The 22,286-nt window shown below is 31.0% G+C and overlaps 1 protein-coding gene across 1 annotated transcript in view; it reads right to left on the minus strand.

The window, feature by feature from the left end:
• The window catches only part of LOC139863928 (uncharacterized), a 136,084-nt gene that overhangs the window by 65,123 nt on the left and 48,675 nt on the right, over positions 1-22,286 (minus strand). The window contains exon 2 of the mRNA XM_071852527.1: positions 19,937-20,332. Within this exon, the coding sequence (XP_071708628.1) occupies positions 19,937-20,332 (396 nt within the window). The remainder of the gene's footprint in view (positions 1-19,936; positions 20,333-22,286) is intronic.

Raw genomic sequence — 22,286 nt, forward strand, 5'->3', positions numbered from 1 at the left:
ATAAAGTATTAGAACCTTGGATTACACACAGTCGATAACCTGGTGTAATCATTAACAAAGTATTAAGACCTTATTACAGTTTAAGTCCCCAATTAGTTGGAATATTTGACTTCGGGTATAAGGGTAATTTGACGAGGACACTCGCACTTTATATTTATGACCGATGGACTGTTATGGACAAAAACCAGATGGACTTATCAAATAATCCAGGACAAAGAACAATTAACCCAGGGTAATAAATTAAAATCAAAACGTCAAACATCATGAGTACGGAAGTTTAAATAAGCATAATATATTTTATTTTATATTTTCTCGTACTTTTATTTATTGTCATTTTAATTATTGTTATTTATTTTATCGTTAGTTAAATATCGTCATTTACTTTACGCTTCGCTTAAAATATAAAATCGATAAACCAGTCATTAAACGGTAAAACCCCCCTTTTATAATAATAATAATTGTAATATATATATATATATATATATATATATATATATATATATATATATATATATATATATATATATATATATAAATATATATATATATATATATATTTTTATTTTGTAAAAATATAGTTATATAAAAATATAGTGTAAAATAAGTCGTCTCCCTGTGAAACGAACCGGACTTACTAAAAACTATACTACTCTACCATTAGGTACACTGCCTATAGTATTGTAGCAAGGTTTAGGTATATCCTATCTGTAAATAAATTATATAAAACTTGTGTAATATTTTCTCATATTTCGTAGTAAAATATAATAGTATTTCGTATACTACCTCGCACACTTCAGTCTTCTATGCTTGGCATCACCCCTAAATCAATAATGAACTTTTTCATCCACGCAGCCTCTTGTGCTGCCTCCGATGCAGCAATGTATTCAGCTTCTGTAGTAGATTCTGCAACTACTTTCTGCTTAGAACTTTTTCAAGTTATAGCTCCTCCATTCAAGATAAATACATATCCAGATTGTGATCGTGAATCATCTCTATCACTTTGGAAGCTAGCATCCGTGTAGCACTTTACAGTAAGATCTTCTTCCACACCACCATAAATCAAGAACATATCTTTAGTCCTTCTCAAGTACTTTAGGATGTTCTTGACAGCCATCCAATGGCTTTCACCCTGATTTTGTTGGTATCTACTCGTCATGCTCAAAGCATACGATACGTCTAGTCTTGTGCATAACATGGCATACATAATGGATCCAATTGCAGAAGCATATGGTGTTCCATTCGTTCGTCTAAGCTCATCATTTGTGCTAGGACTTTGAGACTTGCTCAATATCGTACCATGTGACATTGGCAAAAATCCGCGTTTGGAATATTGCATCTTGAATCTTTTTAGAATCTTTTCAATATATGCACTTTGGCTCAAACCGATTAGCCGCTTTGATTTATCTCTATGAATTTTTATTCCTAGAATATAAGCAGCATCGCCAAGGTCTTTCATTTGAAAACACTTCCCAAGCCAAGACTTTACCTTTTGTAAAATTGGGATGTCATTTCCAATAAGTAGTATATCATCTACATATAAGATTAAAAATACTACTATGCTCCCACCAGCCCTTTTGTAAACACATGGCTCATTTTCATTTTTGATAAAATCAAACTCTTTTATTTTCTCATCAAAATGAAGATTTCAGCTTCTAGATGCTTGCTTTAATCCGTAAATGGCTCTTTTAAGCTTACACACTTTATTAGGATACTTAGGATTTACAAAACCTTCTGGTTGTTCCATATAGACATCTTCACTTAAGTGTCCATTAAGGAATGCGGTTTTGACATCCATTTGTCATACCTCATAGTCATAATATTTGGCTATGGCAATGAGTATTCTAATTGATTTTAGCATGGCTACTGGAGAGAAAGTTTCATCATAGTCAATACCATGAGTTTGAGTGAAACCTTTCGCCACTAGTCTTGCCTTAAATGTATGTACATTTCCGTCCATATCGGTTTTCTTCTTGAAAATCTATTTGCTCCCAACAGCCTTGCTGTCAAGAGGTAGATCAACTAAGTCCCATACTTCGTTGTCATACATGGACTGCATCTCGTCATTCATGGCTTCATGCCATTTCTTAGATTCAGGATCTAATGTAGCATCTTTGTAGTTAGTGGGCTCACTTTCATCCACCAATAAAATTTCTTCATATCTTTCGGGACTATGACGAGGTCTACTAGATCTATGAATGTCTTGTGTTACTTCAGGTTCCTGAGCAACCAATTGTTCAGGTTCTTCAATAGTTTGTTGATAGCTAGTGCCAACCTCAGGTGTGATATTTTATGGTTCTTGAATTTCTTCAAGTTCTACATTACTCCCACTTGCTTTATTTAATAGAAACTCTTTTTCTAGAAAAGTAGCGTGTCTAGAAACAAACACTTTGTTCTCGGTAGGATTGTAGAAGTAATATCCCATAGAATCCTTTGGGTATCCCACAAAAATGCATTTGATAGACATGGGATCAAGTTTGTTGGAAGTTTCTTGTCGAACATGAGCTTCGCAACCCCAAACTTTCAAATAAGATAAATTTGGAACTTTTCCATGCCATAACTCGTATGGTGTCTTATTCACCTTTTTTGTTGGTACCATATTTAATATGCGAGTAGCAGATAATAAGGCATAGGTTCAGAAGGATGGAGGAAGTGTAGTATTATTCATCATAGATCGAACCATATCAAGTAATGTTCGGTTCCTCCTCTCAGAAACACCATTATGTTGTGGTATTCCGGGTGGAGTGCATTGTGAAATAATTCCATAATTCTTTAGATGATCGTTAAACTCTTGATATAAGTACTCACCTCCTCGATTCGATCGAAGAACCTTTATCGTTTTGCCGAGCTGATTTTGAACCTCATTTTGAAACACTTTGAACGTTTCAAATGCCTCATGTTTATGTTTCAATAAGTAAATATAACCAAATCTACTAAAATCATCAGTAAATGTAATGAAGTATCTTTCACCATTTCTTGACATAGTTCTAAAAGGACCGCATACATCGGAATGTATAAGTCCCAAGGTCCTTTGCTCTTTCTCCGGAACCGTAGAAAGGCGCCTTTGTCATATTCCCGCTTAAACAAGATTCACATACATCAAATGACTCAGAGTTAGTTGATTTTAAAATTCCATCAGATTGGAGTTTAGTTATGTGTTTCTTGTTTATGTGACCAAGACGACAATGCCATAGATAAGTTTGATTCAAGCCATACTTGGATCTTTTGGTGTTAATGTTATACATAGAACTATTATTGGATGAATCATGTATGTCAACTTCATATATGCCATTGTGAGGGCGTGCCTCAAAATAAAAAACATCTTTATTGAAAACTGAAATATTACCATTAGAAAAAGCATACGAGTAACCAGATTCATACAATCGTGCAGCTGAAATGATGTTCCTAGTTAAACTAGGTACATAATAACAATTATTTAATATTAAGTACAAGCCATTTGGTAATAAAAGTTCATAAATGCCATTTGCTACGACCGCAACATGTGCTCCGTTGCCAACATGCAATACCAAATCGCCTGGTTTTAGCTACTTAATCTTTCTTAGTCCCTGCACATTATTACAAATGTGAGTTCCACAACCAGTATCAAATACTCATGAATTACTAGAGAAAGCAAATAGTTCTATCATATAGATACCTGAGGTGCTAGCATTGCTAGCCTTTGTCTTCTTCAGCTCTGCAAGGTAAGTCGGGCAGTTTCGCTTCCAATGATCAATTTCTTCACAATGGAAACAAGTGGCATCTTTGGCAGGTTTTTCTTTCTTCTTGACAGAATCCTTTGGGACAAATTTTTTGCCTTTGTAGTTGCCTTGACTCTTAGGTTTGCCTTTACCTTTGCCTTCGGCTTGTGATTTCTTGATTTTTCCTTCCCGAATCATGAGGACTTCAGATGTGTTGGATGGAATATTCTTCTCGGCAGTCTTAAGCATTAAATGCAACTTCGAGATAGATTTCTCCAAATTGTTCATATTGTAGTTCAAGACGAACTGTTCATATGACTTTGGTAGTGAGTTGAGGATCAAGTCTATTGCCAACTGAAAGGACCCGTCCTAATCCATCCGGACGAAGTCCATATCGATTATAACCGATTCACAACAGTTGATTACATCGCGAGGTACTTGACCTCTATATGATACATTTTACAAACATTGCATTCGTTTTGAAAAGACAATCTTTCATTTTATCTAAAGTTGACAGACATGTATACCACTTCATAATATATCCAACTATAATTGACTTAATAATGATCTTGATAAACTCAACTACTCAAATGCAACGTCTTTTGAAATATGTCATGAATGACTCCAAGTAATATCTTTAAAATGATCAAATGCACAGCGGAAGATTTCTTTCGTACCTGAGAATAAACATGCTTTCAAGTGTCAACCAAAAGGTTGGTGAGTTCATTAGTTTAGCATAAATAATCATTTCATAATTTTAATAGACCACAAGATTTCATATTTCCATTTCTCATAAACATACGTCCCATGCATAGAGACAAAAATATCATTCATATGGATTGAACACCTGGTAACCGACATTCACAATATGTATATAAGAATATCCCCATCATTCCGGGATCCTCCTTCAGACATGATATAAATTTCGAAGTACTAAAGCATCCGGTACTTTGGATGGGGCTTGTTGGGCCCGATAGATCTATCTTTAGAGTTCGCGTCAATTAGGGTGTATGTTCCCAAATTCTTAGATTACCAGACTTAATAAAAGGGGCATATTCGATTTCGATAATTCAACCATAGAGTGTAGTTTCGATTACTTGTGTCTATTTCGTAAAACAGTTATAAAAACATCGCATGTATTCTCAGTCCCAAAAATATATATTGCAAAAGCATTTAAAAAGGGATTAATGAAACTCACCTAATGTATTTTGTAGTAAAAATACATATGACTATATTGAACAATGCAGGGTTGGCCTCGGATTCACGAACCTATATCATTTGTATATATATTAAAACATATACTTGTATTTTGAACAAATATACATTATTATCAGTAATATATATATTTATATCAATAATTTATGTATTTTTCATTATATATTTATTTTATATATTTTAAATAAATAAAATATTAATTTTGTTATGTTATATGTATTAAATATATTTTTGTATTTATATGCCTATCATTTGTTTGTTAAGACAGTACTTTAATAATACTAAGATAATATTAGTAGTGATAAAAGTAATAATAACGATGATAATAATAATAATGTTCATATTACTTAATAATAATATTGTTAATGTTGATAATACTAATACTTTGTAATAATACTAATAATAATAATAATAATAATACTGATAGTTCGATACCAGTACCTATATTAATGATATTAATAATAGTTTGTATTATTTTTATGATAACAATAATAATAATAATAATCATTTTCATAATAATAACCCTAATACCTATTTTCTTATTACTAATAATAATAATGCTAACTAAAGTGGTAATAATAATAATCATATTATTAATTTTTTTTACATAAAGGTGTCAACAATCAATAATATCAATAATCATAATAATAATAATAATAATAATAATAATAATAATAATAATAATAATAATAATAATAATAATATTTATTTTTAATTATAAAACAAAACTGGCGTATGATGTGGTTTTCCCAATTCAGATCGAGGATAGCTAAAGCAATTCGCAGAGAGAGAGAGAGAGAAAAAAAAAATTAACAACTTCGCACAATCAATCGATAATCATCTTCATCATCAACAAATCAATTAAGCGAAAATCACCGACGAATAGCAGGATCTTTGATTTGTCATCATCCTCTTTCATCGATATCATTGGTCTGCATCATCTTCCATCAATCGATCAATTAATCGATTTATTAAATTGTGATGTAAGTACTTGGTTCATTGATAATCCGTTAATTTATTCACTCCTCTATATATTTTCTACATTCTAATTTGATCAAACTCAATAAATAATCTAAAATAATCTGTATTTACTAATATGATTGATTTTATAATTTTTCCCCAATTTGGTTCCAAAAATCAATTCGTCAGTTAAACTGTCATCATCCTTTCTATTTTGCAGATTCATTTTCTGGCTTGGTTCACCTAATTCGTTTCACTTATGGCTGCAACAATTCATCTGTAACTATTCTTACGTTTTGTAATATTTGTTAGGTATGCTTCTTGTACAATTTGAGTTATTCACTAATTCATTAAATCCTAGTTATTTAGTATACAATATACACTTGTTATTAAAGTTATTGAATTTGGTATGCTTTTTGAATTAGTTTGTAAAACTTTAATTTATTACTTCTGGTATGTTTTCGGTATATAATTTAGTTTGAACTTTGGAATTATTTAGTTGGAATCTAAGTTATTAAATTTGAGTTTATTAAAATATTTAGATGACAAAGATTTGTATATTAATGACCTGTTTATGGAGAGAAGATTGAACAGACAGTGATCCACGAGTAGTTGGTGGTTTTGGTTTTCCTTGCAGGTTGAACAGGAAGTAGATAACAACAGCAGCTTGGAATGATCGTGCTGCAGTCACACAGATGGTGGTGGTTTGTTGTGAAAACAGAACACAGAAAAATGAATTATACAGCAGTAGTTTACGATGATTATTGAATGTTATTTGTTGACAAGAAACAGAAATAATAACCATACAGCAGTTGTAGTCTTTAACTTTATTGAAGAGATGATCAAATGATGTTTGAGGTGGTTGTTTGATGATTTCATGATATATGGTTTGTTCAACATTTGGCAGAAGCAGAAAGGTAGTAGCAGTAATAGTTTGTATGTAGTTATGGTGATGATGGTTTGATTGAACAAGAACAAGTAGTAGCAACAACAAAGGTGAATGTTGAAGAAACTGGATGGTGTTGAGTTGAAGATGGTTTGATCATGATTGTAGCAGATTCAATGGTATTGGTGAGTAGCCTAAGAAACTAGTGATAGAATGAAATGTTTATTCATTGAAGTATTAATCTTAGGTGAATGGAAGGTGAGAGATGATTCAAAAGATGAATTGTCATATTTTGATAATAATAATATAGGTAAGATGTAAAGTGATTTGAGTTGATGACAACTATAATTGGAAATGAGAGATAGTGATGTGTAACTTATTTTGTTTATGTCTAGTGTAATTATAATGTAAATCTATTAAATAAATATGTTGATTTTATTAACACTAACAAGAGTATTAATAATAATAATAATAGAAATAATAATAATAAATGATAATAATTATAATAATAATAATAATAAAAATGATACTAATCATATTATTAACAATAATAATAAAAATAATGATTTTTAATGATAATACATAATAATAATACTAGTAATAACAAGCTATATTTTTCAATTTCTATATCCATATATAATATATAATATATTATAATAATACAAATAATAATATTAATATCAATATTAATAATGAGAGTAATATAATAATTATATTTTAACTTGTAATTAAATTTATTATAATAATATTACATATTATTTATTATGTAATTACTTATACTATATAATAACATATTTTAATATTTCATATGTATATATATTATATATATTTCAACATACATATGATATTAATTGTATACAAAATTCCTATATATATTTATATATTTATTTTAATAACATCTGCTTATTCTACTTATGATTAATTCCTATTTATTAAAGTATACTTTATTAATTCAAAATATGTACATTTATTTTATTTTATTTTATTTTATATATATATATATATATATATATATATATATATATATATATATATATATATATATATATATATATATATATATACATAGTTATTTACACACAATTATTCGTGAATCATCGGTAACAGTCGAAGTTCAATTGAATATATGAAAAAAGGTTTAAAAATTTCGAGACTCAACATTACAGACTTTGCTTATCGTGTCGAGAATTATATAAAGATTAAGTTTAATTTTGATCAGAAATTTCCGGGTCGTCACAGTACCTACCCGTTAAAGAAATTTCGTCTCGAAATTTGAGTGAGGTGGTCATGGTTAACAATAAAAATGTTTTCATGACGAATATTAGTTGATAAATAGAGTTTTATTATCGTTGAATAATATGAATAAAATGATGCGATTTAATCGAAGCGTATGAATGAAGTTATCACAAAAGATCGAGATGAAGAAATGGAGATTTTCCATAACTTTTGACGTAGTCGCGATTGAATTCCGGAATTCAAGGGATTTGAAGAAAATCTTCGAAATCTAAAAGATTTGATTCTCATGCGAATAAGGAAATTTATATTTCTATAATTAAATGCGGTGATCTGCCTCGATGCCTCTGTCTGATATTTTTACTATAAATTTTGCCTTTTTCGTTCCATTAATTTTCACCACTTTAATACTCAATTCCCAAATTCAAAAGATCGTGAAAATGCTTAATCCAGTTCTGATCCTTGTCCTTATCCTGATTATCGCAAAAATCATTCTCCTTTTCCAACTTCCACCGGAGAAATCCGTTTATTTCTACTATGCTCTAGGGATTATTGTATTTATAATCCTCCCGTGTCTTTATATTGCTATATGCACTGATATCCACGGTTAGTAATTTCGGTGTTGTTATTGGGCTTTATATTTTCTCTTATATTTTGGAGCTCTTTGCCTTTTTATTATCCTCCCGACCTCTAGTAAACCGAGTAACGGTCCAGAATTCGTAAGTATGGAATTTCAAATAAACATCGTGTTCTAAATAAGAACTAATGTATTAGCACGATTTGATTTATCAAATTACCAGAATCACTGAGAATAGAACTATCAAGAATATACTTTCTTGATATGTTCAGAAATTAAGCATAATGAAAGAGTTATGTAACATGGCACGTGATGACGTTAGGATCTGTGAATCATCACGTCCCATTAGAAACTCAGCATGACTTACTGTAATATAATCACGTTGATCAAGTGTCATTATATTATACTAACCCATGCATCAGTTCTCAACATTACTTCAATAACATTCATATTTTAAGCTCAAAAGTTTAGAGATTATAGAAACTAACAGTTTCTATATGATGTAATACTGATAGCACGAAGAGATTAATGATTTCAGATAAGAATAGTTATAAAAATATCTCCAGAAATATGGAGGATATTTATAATGAAAGATACGATAATATCTTGGAATATCTAAGATTAGAGGATGATGGAAACTATTGTCCGCAAGGATTTAGAGTAAGGAGCAAGATATTCACTAAAGACTTTAGTAGACATTGAATCATTTGGATTCTTTGAAGTCAAACTTATTCTTTGTAATTTTTCCACGGCTTTCTTCATAGTTTCGCATAATCTGCTTTTCGGTACTAAATTTTCTATTGAATGTTTCCAATATAACGATACACAGGAAGCACGAAGAGGTATATAATTTTGGACGAGAATATTTATGAAAATATCCTCAGAAATATCGAAGATGTTGATGATGATATTTTGGAATTTCTAAGTTCGATGGTTGATGGAGAAAGATTTTCCGCAAGATTTTAACATGACTTCGGAGCAAGATATTTTTGAAGGTTTCATCGGATCCAGAATTATCTGGATTCTTTGAATATATGAAATGGTCCTTGTATTTATCCTCGGTCTCCTTCGTGGTTAGCTCAATCCATTTTCTAGTTCCAACCTTTCTGAGCTTTTCTAACATACTATGCTTTATCATCAAACTTTCGATGATTAAGGGCGTTTATAGTTGTCTATGGTTTCTGCTGATTCATTCAGCTTTTCCAACATTCAGAGTATTGATTTGTGACTGAGTGCTTTTCAAAATTTCAGAATGAGAGATCATAATTCTAAGCGATAAATGTCATACATATAACTGTTGATGTAGATATGCTGTGAGTTTTCAAAGTACTGATTGCTGATTCCCGGTAATTGGTATGGCAGTTCTTGTTACAAGATGTGAATGAGTATATGATAGGGTTTCAATGAATAAATATAATTATTTGTCAGAGAGATTTAAGTCAAGAAGCAACGAGGTGGCTGGTACGTCTGCTGGTAATATGGTGGAATATAAAAGAATTCTCCGGTAGTAAGAGGGTAATCGTATATATCAAGATTTATAGTAAGGTTACTTCGAATGAAAAGTCGAAGTTGAATTGTTGAAGCTGTGACAAAATTGGCTAATTTGGAAAAGAATTGCAAAGTTATTTTCGGTGATAACAACGCCAAAGGAGCTAGCACAGATACGTGTTAAACGTTTATACAGGTTCTGAGAATTTTTTAGGTGCATAACTATTTGCATAATTCTTTTCTTCCGTAGATGAAGTGCGGTTGGTTTATCCTTTCGATTGAGGTGTTTTCAAGAATTATGAAAGTTTGAATGCAGATTGGAATCGTCAAGGTACAATTAAGGTTTAAGATGAAATCAAGTGGCAACTTGAAGAATTGTTTAGTTTCATATGTTATAATCAATATTTTAATTTATTTTAATTATTTAATGTTATTAATCTACAGTTGATAGTCCACAGTTGACAGTCCAATAATTCATATATATAGTTTAATATATAATATTCAAATTAATTAATACGTTTCGTGACCCGTATACGTCTCAGACTCGATCACAACTCAAACTATATATATTATTGTAAAATCAACCTCAACCCTGTATAGAGAACTCGATCATTACTGCATATAGAGTGTCTATGGTGATTCCAAATAATATATATAGATGCGTCAATATGATATGTCAAAACCTTAAATACGTGTCCCGATATTTAAAGTGCGTAAAATAAATAACAGAAATTAAATAACGATAAATAAAGTGCGTAAAGTAAATAACAGAAATTAAATAACAATAAATAAAATTGCAAGAATAAAATTGCGATAAAATAAATTGCGATAATTAAATTGCGATAAATAAAATGTAATACGGAATTAACAGTTAGCTAGAAACAGTTAGCTAGGATTCTTAACAAAATTTCATATTGTTAATTAGTGTGTTTCTAATCAAATTTTTTTTTATTGTGTCCATTTTTTCTTCATTATGCCACTTGTTGGATTCTGATATGTCAAAATCCTAATATAAAATTTGAATTTGAATGAAAATGGTTATTCTGTGGTGAACGGATTCGTATATCGGTAGATGTAAATAGGATAGTAAATGACTGTTGAATCGGATTCGAAGAATGTACAGTGTAACTTATTAATGCGAAATCTAAATATTCCTCGGGTATTACCTACCCGTTAAAATATTTTCACCATTAATAGTTTGTACGAAAGAATTTTTAATTACAATCTTTATGAAAGTATATTTACATATATATTTCCTTCAGATGTAATCATAGATTTGATGAGTTAATATAATATTAATCTCATTTGATTTTCGTTTATAACTAGAATACATAATCTCTAAAACATTAGAGATTACATAATCACCATGAAGAATGAAGATAGTTTATGTAGATCGATTCGTAAAACGATTCGTAGAACGATGATTATGCTTGAGGTATAGATTGCGAGATTGAGACGTGTGATGATGTTGTTGTTGTTGGTACTCCTTGGTATCCATGGTGCGTATGACGTTGATATTCGGGGTATAGATTAAGATGTTGAGGTGTGGGATGTGGATGTTGATGTTGGTGGTGGTGATGGTACTGTTGACATTGATGGTGGTACTGGTTATGCTGCTGGTGATGGTGCTGGTGTTTGTAACCTTCGCACCATATTCTCTAAAGCCACTACCCGAGCGCGAAGCTCGTTGATTTCTTCTATTACACCGGGATGATTTTCGGTTCGGACTAGCGGATAAATATAATCTAGAATTTGGTATGGTATATAATCGTGGCGAGATACTCTGGAAATGAGAGAAAAGATGGTGTTTCGAACAGGTTCACCGGTAAGTGCTTCAGGTTCTTCGCCAATAGGGCAATGTGGCGGATGAAAAGGATCACCTTCTTCTTGTCTCCAATGATTGAGGAGACTACGAACCCATCCCCAATTCATCCAGCATAGATGATGACTGATTGGTTGATCCATTCCGGTCACACTGCTTTCGGAGCTTGAGTGGGATTCCATTTCGGAATCCGAGTGACTTGAACTAATGACGAATTCCATTTCGTACGATTGGATAAAGAATTTTTAAATATGAAATGATTTTCTAGCTAACGGATGGTATTCTTAATTACATAGAATATCCATATATATAGAACAAAAGGTTTCGTCGATTATGGAGGGATTTACGGGATACGCCAGGTAAGGTTTACAGTAACAGATACGCTAAGATATGAAGTAGCAGATACGCTAAGATATGAATTTTGTCAATACCCTAATCATGCAGTCAATGCAATAAGATGTGTCAAGATTAAGGATGATAAGGAAGTGATTCTCTAAGAATGATAAACAGGTAATTTTCGACACGAAATGATAAGCAAAACGTATCACATGCAGACACGGTCGAAGTCCAGACTCACTAATGCGTCCTAACGACTATCAGTTAGAGATACTAATGCAAGACCTGGTTCGCTAAGACCACCACTCTGATACCAACTGAAAGGACCCGTCCTAATCCATCCGGACGAAGTCCATATCGATTATAACCGATTCACAACAGTTGATTACATCGCGAGGTACTTGACATCTATATGATACATTTTACAAACATTGCATTCGTTTTGAAAAGACAATCTTTCATTTTATCTAAAGTTGACAGACATGTATACCACTTCATAATATATCCAACTATAATTGACTTAATAATGATCTTGATAAACTCAACGACTCAAATGCAACGTCTTTTGAAATATGTCATGAATGACTCCAAGTAATATCTTTAAAATGATCAAATGCACAGCGGAAGATTTCTTTCGTACCTGAGAATAAACATGCTTTCAAGTGTCAACCAAAAGGTTGGTGAGTTCATTAGTTTAGCATAAATAATCATTTCATAATTTTAATAGACCACAAGATTTCATATTTCCATTTCTCATAAACATACGTCCCATGCATAGAGACAAAAATATCATTCATATGGATTGAACACCTGGTAACTGACATTCACAATATGTATATAAGAATATCCCCATCATTCCGGGATCCTCCTTCGGACATGATATAAATTTCGAAGTACTAAAGCATCCGGTACTTTGGATGGGGCTTGTTGGGCCCGATAGATCTATCTTTAGAGTTCGCGTCAATTAGGGTGTCTGTTCCCAAATTCTTAGATTACCAGACTTAATAAAAGGGGCATATTCAATTTCGATAATTCAACCATAGTGTGTAGTTTCGATTACTTGTGTCTATTTCGTAAAACAGTTATAAAAACATCGCATGTATTCTCAGTCCCAAAAATATATATTGCAAAAGCATTTAAAAAGGGATTAATGAAACTCACCTAATGTATTTTGTAGTAAAAATACATATGACTATATTGAACAATGCAGTGTTGGCCTCGGATTCACGAACCTATATCATTTGTATATATATTAAAACATATACTTGTATTTTGAACAAATATACATTATTATCAGTAATATATATATTTATATCAATAATTTATGTATTTTTCATTATATATTTATTTTATATATTTTAAATAAATAAAATATTAATTTTGTTATGTTATATGTATTAAATATATTTTTGTATTTATATGCATATCATTTGTTTGTTAAGACAGTACTTTAATAATACTAAGATAATATTAGTAGTGATAAAAGTAATAATAACGATAATAATAATAATAATGATAATGTTCATATTACTTAATAATAATATTGTTAATGTTAATAATACTAATACTTTGTAATAATACTAATAATAATAATAATAATACTGATAGTTCGATACCAGTACCTATATTAATGATATTAATAATAGTTTGTATTATTTTTATGATAACAATAATAATAATAATAATAATCATTTTCATAATAATAACCCTAATACCTATTTTCTTATTACTAATAATAATAATGCTAACTAAAGTGGTAATAATAATAATCATATTATTAATTTTTTTACATAAAGGTGTCAACAATCAATAATATCAATAATCATAATAATAATAATATTAATAATAATAATAATAATAATAATAATAATAATAATAATAATAATAATAATTATATTTATTTTTAATTATAAAACAAAACTCGCGTATGATGTGGTTTTCCCAATTCAGATCGAGGATAGCTAAAGCAATTCGCAGAGAGAGAGAGAGAGAGAAAAAAATTAACATCTTCGCACAATCAATCGATAATCATCTTCATCATCAACAAATCAATTAAGCGAAAATCACCAATGAATAGCAGGATCTTTGATTTGTCATCATCCTCTTTCATCGATATCATTGGTCTGCATCATCTTCCATCAATCGATCAATTAATCGAATTATTAAATTGTGATGTAAGTACTTGGTTCATTGATAATCCGTTAATTTATTCACTCCTCTATATATATTCTACATTCTAATTTGATCGAACTCAATAAATAATCTAAAATAATCTGTATTTACTAATATGATTGATTTTATAATTTTTCCCCAATTTGGTTCCAAAAATCAATTCGTCAGTTAAACTGTCATCATCCTTTCTATTTTGCAGATTCATTTTCTGGCTTGGTTCACCTAATTCGTTTCACTTATGGCTGCAACAATTCATCTGTAACTATTCTTACGTTTTGTAATATTTGTTAGGTATGCTTCTTGTACAATTTGAGTTATTCACTAATTCATTAAATCCTAGTTATTTAGTATACAATATACACTTGTTATTAAAGTTATTGAATTTGGTATGCTTTTTGAATTAGTTTGTAAAACTTTAATTTATTACTTCTGGTATGTTTTCGGTATATAATTTAGTTTGAACTTTGGAATTATTTAGTTGGAATCTAAGTTATTAAATTTGAGTTTATTAAAATATTTAGATGACAAAGATTTGTATATTAATGACCTGTTTATGGAGAGAAGATTGAACAGACAGTGATCCACGAGTAGTTGGTGGTTTTGGTTTTCCTTGCAGGTTGAACAGGAAGTAGATAACAACAGCAGCTTGGAATGATCGTGCAGCAGTCACACAGATGGTGGTGGTTTGTTGTGAAAATAGAACACAGAAAAATGAATTATACATTAGTAGTTTACGATGATTATTGAATGTTATTTGTTGACAAGAAACAGAAATAATAACCATACAGCAGTTGTAGTCTTTAACTTTATTGAAGAGATGATCAAATGATGTTTGAGGTGGTCGTTTGATGATTTCATGATCTATGGTTTGTTCAACATTTGGCAGAAGCAGAAAGGTAGTAGCAGTAACAGTTTGTATGTAGTTATGGTGATGATGGTTTGATTGAACAAGAACAAGTAGCAGCAACAACAAAGGTGAATGTTGAAGAAACTGGATGGTGTTGAGTTGAAGACGGTTTGATCATGAATGTAGCAGATTCAATGGTATTGGTGAGTAGCCTAAGAAACTAGTGATAGAATGAAATGTTTATTCATTGAAGTATTAATCTTAGGTGAATGGAAGGTGAGAGATGATTCAAAAGATGAATTGTCATATTTTGATAATAATAATATAGGTAAGATGTAAAGTGATTTGAGTTGATGACAACTATAATTGGAAATGAGAGATAGTGATGTGTAACTTATTTTGTTTATGTCTAGTGTAATTATAATGTAAATCTATTAAATAAATATGTTGATTTTATTAACACTAACAAGAGTATTAATAATAATAATAATAGAAATAATAATAATAAATGATAATAATTATAATAATAATAATAAAAATGATACTAATCATATTATTAACAATAATAATAAAAATAATGATTTTTAATGATAATACATAATAATAATACTAGTAATAACAAGCTATATTTTTCAATTTCTATATCCATATATAATATATAATATATTATAATAATACAAATAATAATATTAATATCAATATTAATAATGAGAGTAATATAATAATTATATTTTAACTTGTAATTAAATTTATTATAATAATATTACATATTATTTATTATGTAATTACTTATACTATATAATAACATATTTGAATATTTCATATGTATATATATTATATATATTTCAACATACATATGATATTAATTGTATACAAAATTCCTATATATATTTATATATTTATTTTAATAACATCTGCTTATTCTACTTATGATTAATTCCTATTTATTAAAGTATACTTTATTAATTCAAAATATGTACATTTATTTTATTTTATTTTATTATATATATATATATATATATATATATATATATATATATATACATATATATATACATAGTTATTTACACACAATTATTCGTGAATCGTCGGTAACAGTCGAAGGTCAATTGAATATATGAAAACAGTTTAAAAATTTCGAGACTCAATATTACAGACTTTGCTTATCGTGTCGAGAATTATATAAAGATTAAGTTTAATTTTGATCAGAAATTTTCGGGTCGTCACACCAACTCAGGACCAATGGAAGATCCAAGCCTCTCAAGTTGATCTATGTAGCTCTTCATTTTTAGAACATAAGAGCTTACAGATGTCCCCTCTGTCATCTTGCATGCGTGTAATGCTCTGACAGTTTCAAAGGGTTGTTGCCTAGCTTGTTGCTGGAACATTTCCTTTAGCTTCTTAAGCATCTCAAAGGCATCATGATGTTCCAGGTCCTTTTGCAAGTCTGGAATCATGGTGGCTAACATGAGACATGCTACCTCTGTGGAGTCATCCACATGCTTAGTCCAAGCATCTCGGATGCTCTTAGTGGCATTAGCAGGGGGTTCCTCGGGAACGGGTCCATCAAGTATATACGACTTCTTTTCGACTTTGAGAACAATTCTCAAATTATGATACCGGTCTAAGAAGTTCGTATCATTGAGTTTTTCCTTATCTAAGACAGATCTTAGAGAAAGGTGGTGAACGGGTGTAGTTGCATTGGGTGACATCTACAAAATTAACAAAGTTCTTTTAGTATTTTAATATTTGATCCTTTAATAATTGATTACCCTAACTTTCTTATGAAAAATTAATTTGTTAAAGGTTAGAATCCAAGTTACATTTAACCTTGAGTGGTTGGCTGATGCTCTCTCCACTAAGTTTAAATCAACAAGGTAGGTAGCGATTACCAATTGCAAGTCTAATACAATTTCTATATCTTAATGGGATCCTTAACAACAATTGTCAACTGGTATGTTTAATCCCATCTATGCCTTGGGCATCTTGTGTTTGGCTGATGCTCTCTCCACAAGAAGCACCAATTAAGTTGTCCTATTTAAAACTTATGGTGTTCAGCCAAAGACTGTCATGGGAATCGCGAAACACCATCTCGGTAATCATAAGACGACCGTGGTGGTTGGCTGATGCTCTCTCCACAACGATGTACAAATGACAAGCGAGTGTCTTAAAAAGGATGGCATAAACTTACATTTTAAAAGGGATTTTGTGTTTTGTATTATTTCAATTTGACAAAACATTTCATATAATAATTGTTGCATGCATTCAACAATATATTATACGTATACTTATTTCAATTTAGTCATTCACGGCGTGTCCAATTTTAAACTAATATCCTATATTAATATGTATATACTGAGCGCGCTAACTTAAGACCAATTTTAGTTTCTAATAAAACTCATTTTATTTAAAACTTTATACAAGAGTTTGGTTTTAATTTATTAAATTCATAATTTATTAAAATTCATAATTTTAATGTTAACTTTGAGCTTTATGTAAAAACTCCTTTTTATTAACACTCATTTTATACTTTTACGAAAAACCATTTTCAAAATTATATATAAATTTACCAAACTCTTATTTGTGTTTGATTTGTTTAAAAAAAAAAATTATTTTCTAGCATGCAAATATCCTATATTCAAACATGCAACATACAAACATAAACACAACAATTAATAGGTGCATAGCCAAGCCTTTTCCTAATCGATTTTCGTGAGCCAAACGAAGGAACCGGGTCAATCTAAGGACATAACAAATATCCATGCTCCATTGTGATGTCTTGAAGCTCCCACTTGCCTAGTCAACATTTGGTGTTGCAAATGGCTCCAAAATTGCTTAGAACTCCATCTTGAATTTTCTTCATGTCTTGTTACATTTTTATAGATAAAATATACAAGTCTACACTAATGCTTTTACATCTCAAAATTAAACAAAATATGAAAAATAAAATTATTACAAACCATTATAAATGAAAGAATAATTTACAACTCAATCGAATTTCAACACAACCAAACATCACAAAATGGTCTAAAGGCTTTCTATGCACCATGCAACTTAATATATCAACTAGTATATATATAGCAACTTCTACAACCATACATGCATGTAAAAGGAATGGTTGTAGCAAATAAAATAACTAAGTTGCATTTTAGAAATCTACAACTTTTTCTTTTTAGAAAAAAAAAGTTGTTCATTTCTAATAATAAGAACAAGTTCTTATTGTATATAACATAAGTTTCTTAACACATGCAAAAGCGGCTCTTGTACCACTGAAGGGGTTTGTATGAAATTTCATAAAACTATTTAGCAGCGGAAGCATGTACAACAATTTTTAAACCTTTCAAAAACTCCCCACCAAGGATCCAATTGTATGTTGTTAAGAAAACTAAATAATAAATAGTGAGTTTAAAGACTACAACCTTTGAAGACTTTGAACTTGAAACGAAATAGATGCTTAGGATGTAGGAGCCAAAATAGCCTCCCTCTATCGGTAATTCACACTTGAGCAAAGTTCCAATACCAAATGGATGCTAGTCCTTCTCAACCTTTTAAGACTTAACTTTAACTCCTAACTCTTTTACTTACTAAAAGACTTGCTTAGAAGTTATTTTCATGTAAGAAATGAAAGCACATGGAAACCCTTTTATTTCCTTGTGAATGTACGTACCATTTCTTTTTAAAGTGTAAGTATATGTATATATATTCCAAATGTATGTTAGTTTTACTTATTTTAATAAGTGCACTTACACTTAAAATACATAAAGTAAAAGCTAACAAAAATAAAGGTAGACAAGATGATGACATTAGATTATAATTATTCTTTCACCATCTCCATTATGCAGAGATGGTGTGTAAAGGTATCCATGATATGATCCACCTCATTAATTTAATCCATACATTTGTCATATATATTTGTCAAACAAATATAACACAATCTTAAATGTTACATGCAACATTACTAGACTATGTGCATATATATTGATACTTCACTACACATAATTATTTCATCCAAATAATAATGTTATCGTACAAATTATGGTTGATTATATTTAAATCACATTTAAATATATACTTGGTATATAATTGCTCTTTGTGTGTGACCCTATTAGTTCATATGTTATTAGTAGTGTAAACATAAGTTGTGTCTTGGGCATTAATAACTAACACTTACAACTTGTTTACAACTTGAGAACAACTTGTTTACAACTTGATAAATGAAAGTAGTAGTCAATTTGAAGTCTTCTTCTTAACATACAAAGTTCAACTATAAAAGGAAGTGCATGGATTTCATTTGAGAATCAGCCCATACTTGAAAGAGTTTAATTAACTCTTGTAAAAGTAGTATAGAGAAAAGAGTGAGGTATAGAATTGTTAATCAAAATTCTATACGAGTGAGTTAAGAGGGAAGTGTTATAATCTAGTGAGCGGTCTAAATACTTTGTTAGTATTTTAGATCCTAGATTGAGTGATACATTGTAACCTCGAGTTTGTCATATTTGCTAATAAAATCCTTCCCTGCTTCCGCCCGTGGACTAGGCCTCACGCCGAGCCACGTAAATCATGTGTCTTTATTTATTGCTTAATTGTTCTATTAATTTCCCGGGTCTTGAAAGTGCACTAAATCACAACAGTTGCTCTACACTGGAATTTACCATATATTTTACATTAAACTCGATTTTAAAACAAAATATTGCATATAAAGGGCGTGTATAGAAAGGGTTTTAAATCAGTAGTCTGGTTGTCTCTGAAGAACGCGGTAATAGAATACCTCATAAAGCATCCGGCATCAATTGCTCTTCCATTTGTATTAGGAAGACAATCAGATAAAGTCTTGATTCTTATTGATAAACAATCTTTACAATCGCTTTGGCTAACATTTAAATTGCATTGTGCAATGGCATACACTGTCTCGTTGCTACCTTTAACGTTCCGCATTGAAGCAGTGTAGTAATCAGGTGTTTTTGGTGTTGCGATTCGAAGGTCTGATAACATGCTTTTTACTGTATTTCTGAATGGTGTAGGTTCACTTGATGTTTGGTTGCCACAAACTCCAACATTACCTCGAACATTAGCCTCCTTGTAAAAGTTATAGTTCTCATACCTTGAACAAAATAATAGCACACTCAAAAAACAGAGTTTAATTAAATTGAGCATGTCCATTTGCAAAAATAAATGGAAGATACGAGTCTTTAAATCCAAGTGTATGAGAGATGCATTACTAACCATAAAAATATGGGAGATGATTCGTACACCGCCAAGTTTTAGCCATACACCACTAGTTGTGCTTTAAAGCACTGTACTGTACAACTGTCTAATGCACGTTTAGTGGTGTATGGCCAAAAATAATGGTGTACAAATCAGCTCCCTAAAAATATAGAGTAGTAGGAATTGTGGTTCGAATCAAGAATCAAATTTAATAGAGGATTCCCGTTTTCTATTATATTGGGTTATACCGTATTATTTTAATGTAGATAAATATATAAATATAAATGTATTGAAAACAAAAAATGGGTGAGTGTGTGAGAGTGAGGGTGAGGAGAGAGAATGGAAGAAACTTCCATGGTGGAGCATGGGAGACGTGAGATAGGTACAACGGGAGATTTCATGATCGACTAGCTAGGCTTTTCGAACTTCGATTGACATCGTTCATGTTTTTCAACTTCCCGGAGAATAGCTCCGTTGAAGACTTGTGGAAGATCTTTAAACCATTGGGTGACTTACGAGATATTTACATGGTGGGTAAAAGGTTGAGAAATGGCAGCCGTTTTGCGTTTGCCAGATTTTGCAATGTAAGGAGTTCCGATGAACTCCTTTCTTCACTTGAAAAAATAAGCTTTAATGGCTCCCCTATTCGAATATTCAAAGCAAGAGAGAGGGCTGAATCAAGCAACACGGCTCACTAACAATCCAGACGAGCAGAAGTTAACAACACACGGAACACGAATCATAACGCTTACAAAGATGAAAGGGACTTCAGGGATGTTCTATCTCCTAGGGTTGACCTTAGAACCAAGTTGAATCTGAAGAAGGCGGACGACCTTAGAACCAAGTTGAATCTGAAGAAGGAGGATGAAGATCTTAGGGTTAAACTTTCGAAACAAAGAGAAGAAGACAAAAAAAGTGTATTCTACTCTGACACTAGAACCATCCATATGAAGAAACATTCGAGCGATCTTGAAGGTAGATCAATTCTCCGTGAACTAAACTCTTTCAATATTTTCTTCAAATTTGAAGAGTTATGTAGAGCGGAGGGTTTGTCAAATTTCAAGATGAAATACCTTGGAGGTTTGGAGGTTATGATTATCCTTAATTCTAAGCAGGAGGCAAAAAACATTTGTGATTGCAGTAACCACGCAATCCATAAGTGGTGCTACAAAATCAAAGTTTTCGATGGCTCTTACCTTTCACCGGGGCGTCTAGTATGGATCGACATCAATGGTGTTCCAATAACCCTCTGGTATGAAGAAACTTTCACCAAAATCGCAGGTTGGTGGGGAAAGATTATGACAATGGAAAATTGTAATATCGATGAAGGCAACCAAAATTTGCACACTGGGAAGGTCCTTATTCACGTTCGCAACAGCACTACTCATATCAATGGTTGGGTTAATCTTTTCGACGATAATACTATTTTCTACATTAGTGTAAAGGAAGATGTATCAAGGTCGGTCCAGTTTGACTTCCAATGCCTTCATGAAGATGACAATGAGGAGGCAGCTAAGGTTAACCTGGATGATGTTATTATTGTAGAAGATGAAGAGGATAATTCTAATTCGGATGATGATGAAAAGTTTATTGACGATACTTTCGACGATTCAGATGACGATGATGAGGTCAGGAGTCCAGGCTGTGAAAGGGTGGACGATACAGTTAACTGTGACTCCCCTAAATCTTTTCCCAAAAATTCCGGCAAAATTGGCCGGAGTGTTGGCCGGAATATGCTAGATGGAGATGACGAAGAGTCAGGCTGTTGGGGGCGAGAAACCTTTTCCAAGAATTCAATAATGATGGTGGCGATGTAAACGTTGGGTTCCAAAAAAGCTCGTATTCCAAAA

Source organism: Rutidosis leptorrhynchoides, chromosome 8 (assembly GCF_046630445.1).
Source record: "Rutidosis leptorrhynchoides isolate AG116_Rl617_1_P2 chromosome 8, CSIRO_AGI_Rlap_v1, whole genome shotgun sequence".
Lineage (NCBI taxonomy): Eukaryota > Viridiplantae > Streptophyta > Magnoliopsida > Asterales > Asteraceae > Rutidosis > Rutidosis leptorrhynchoides.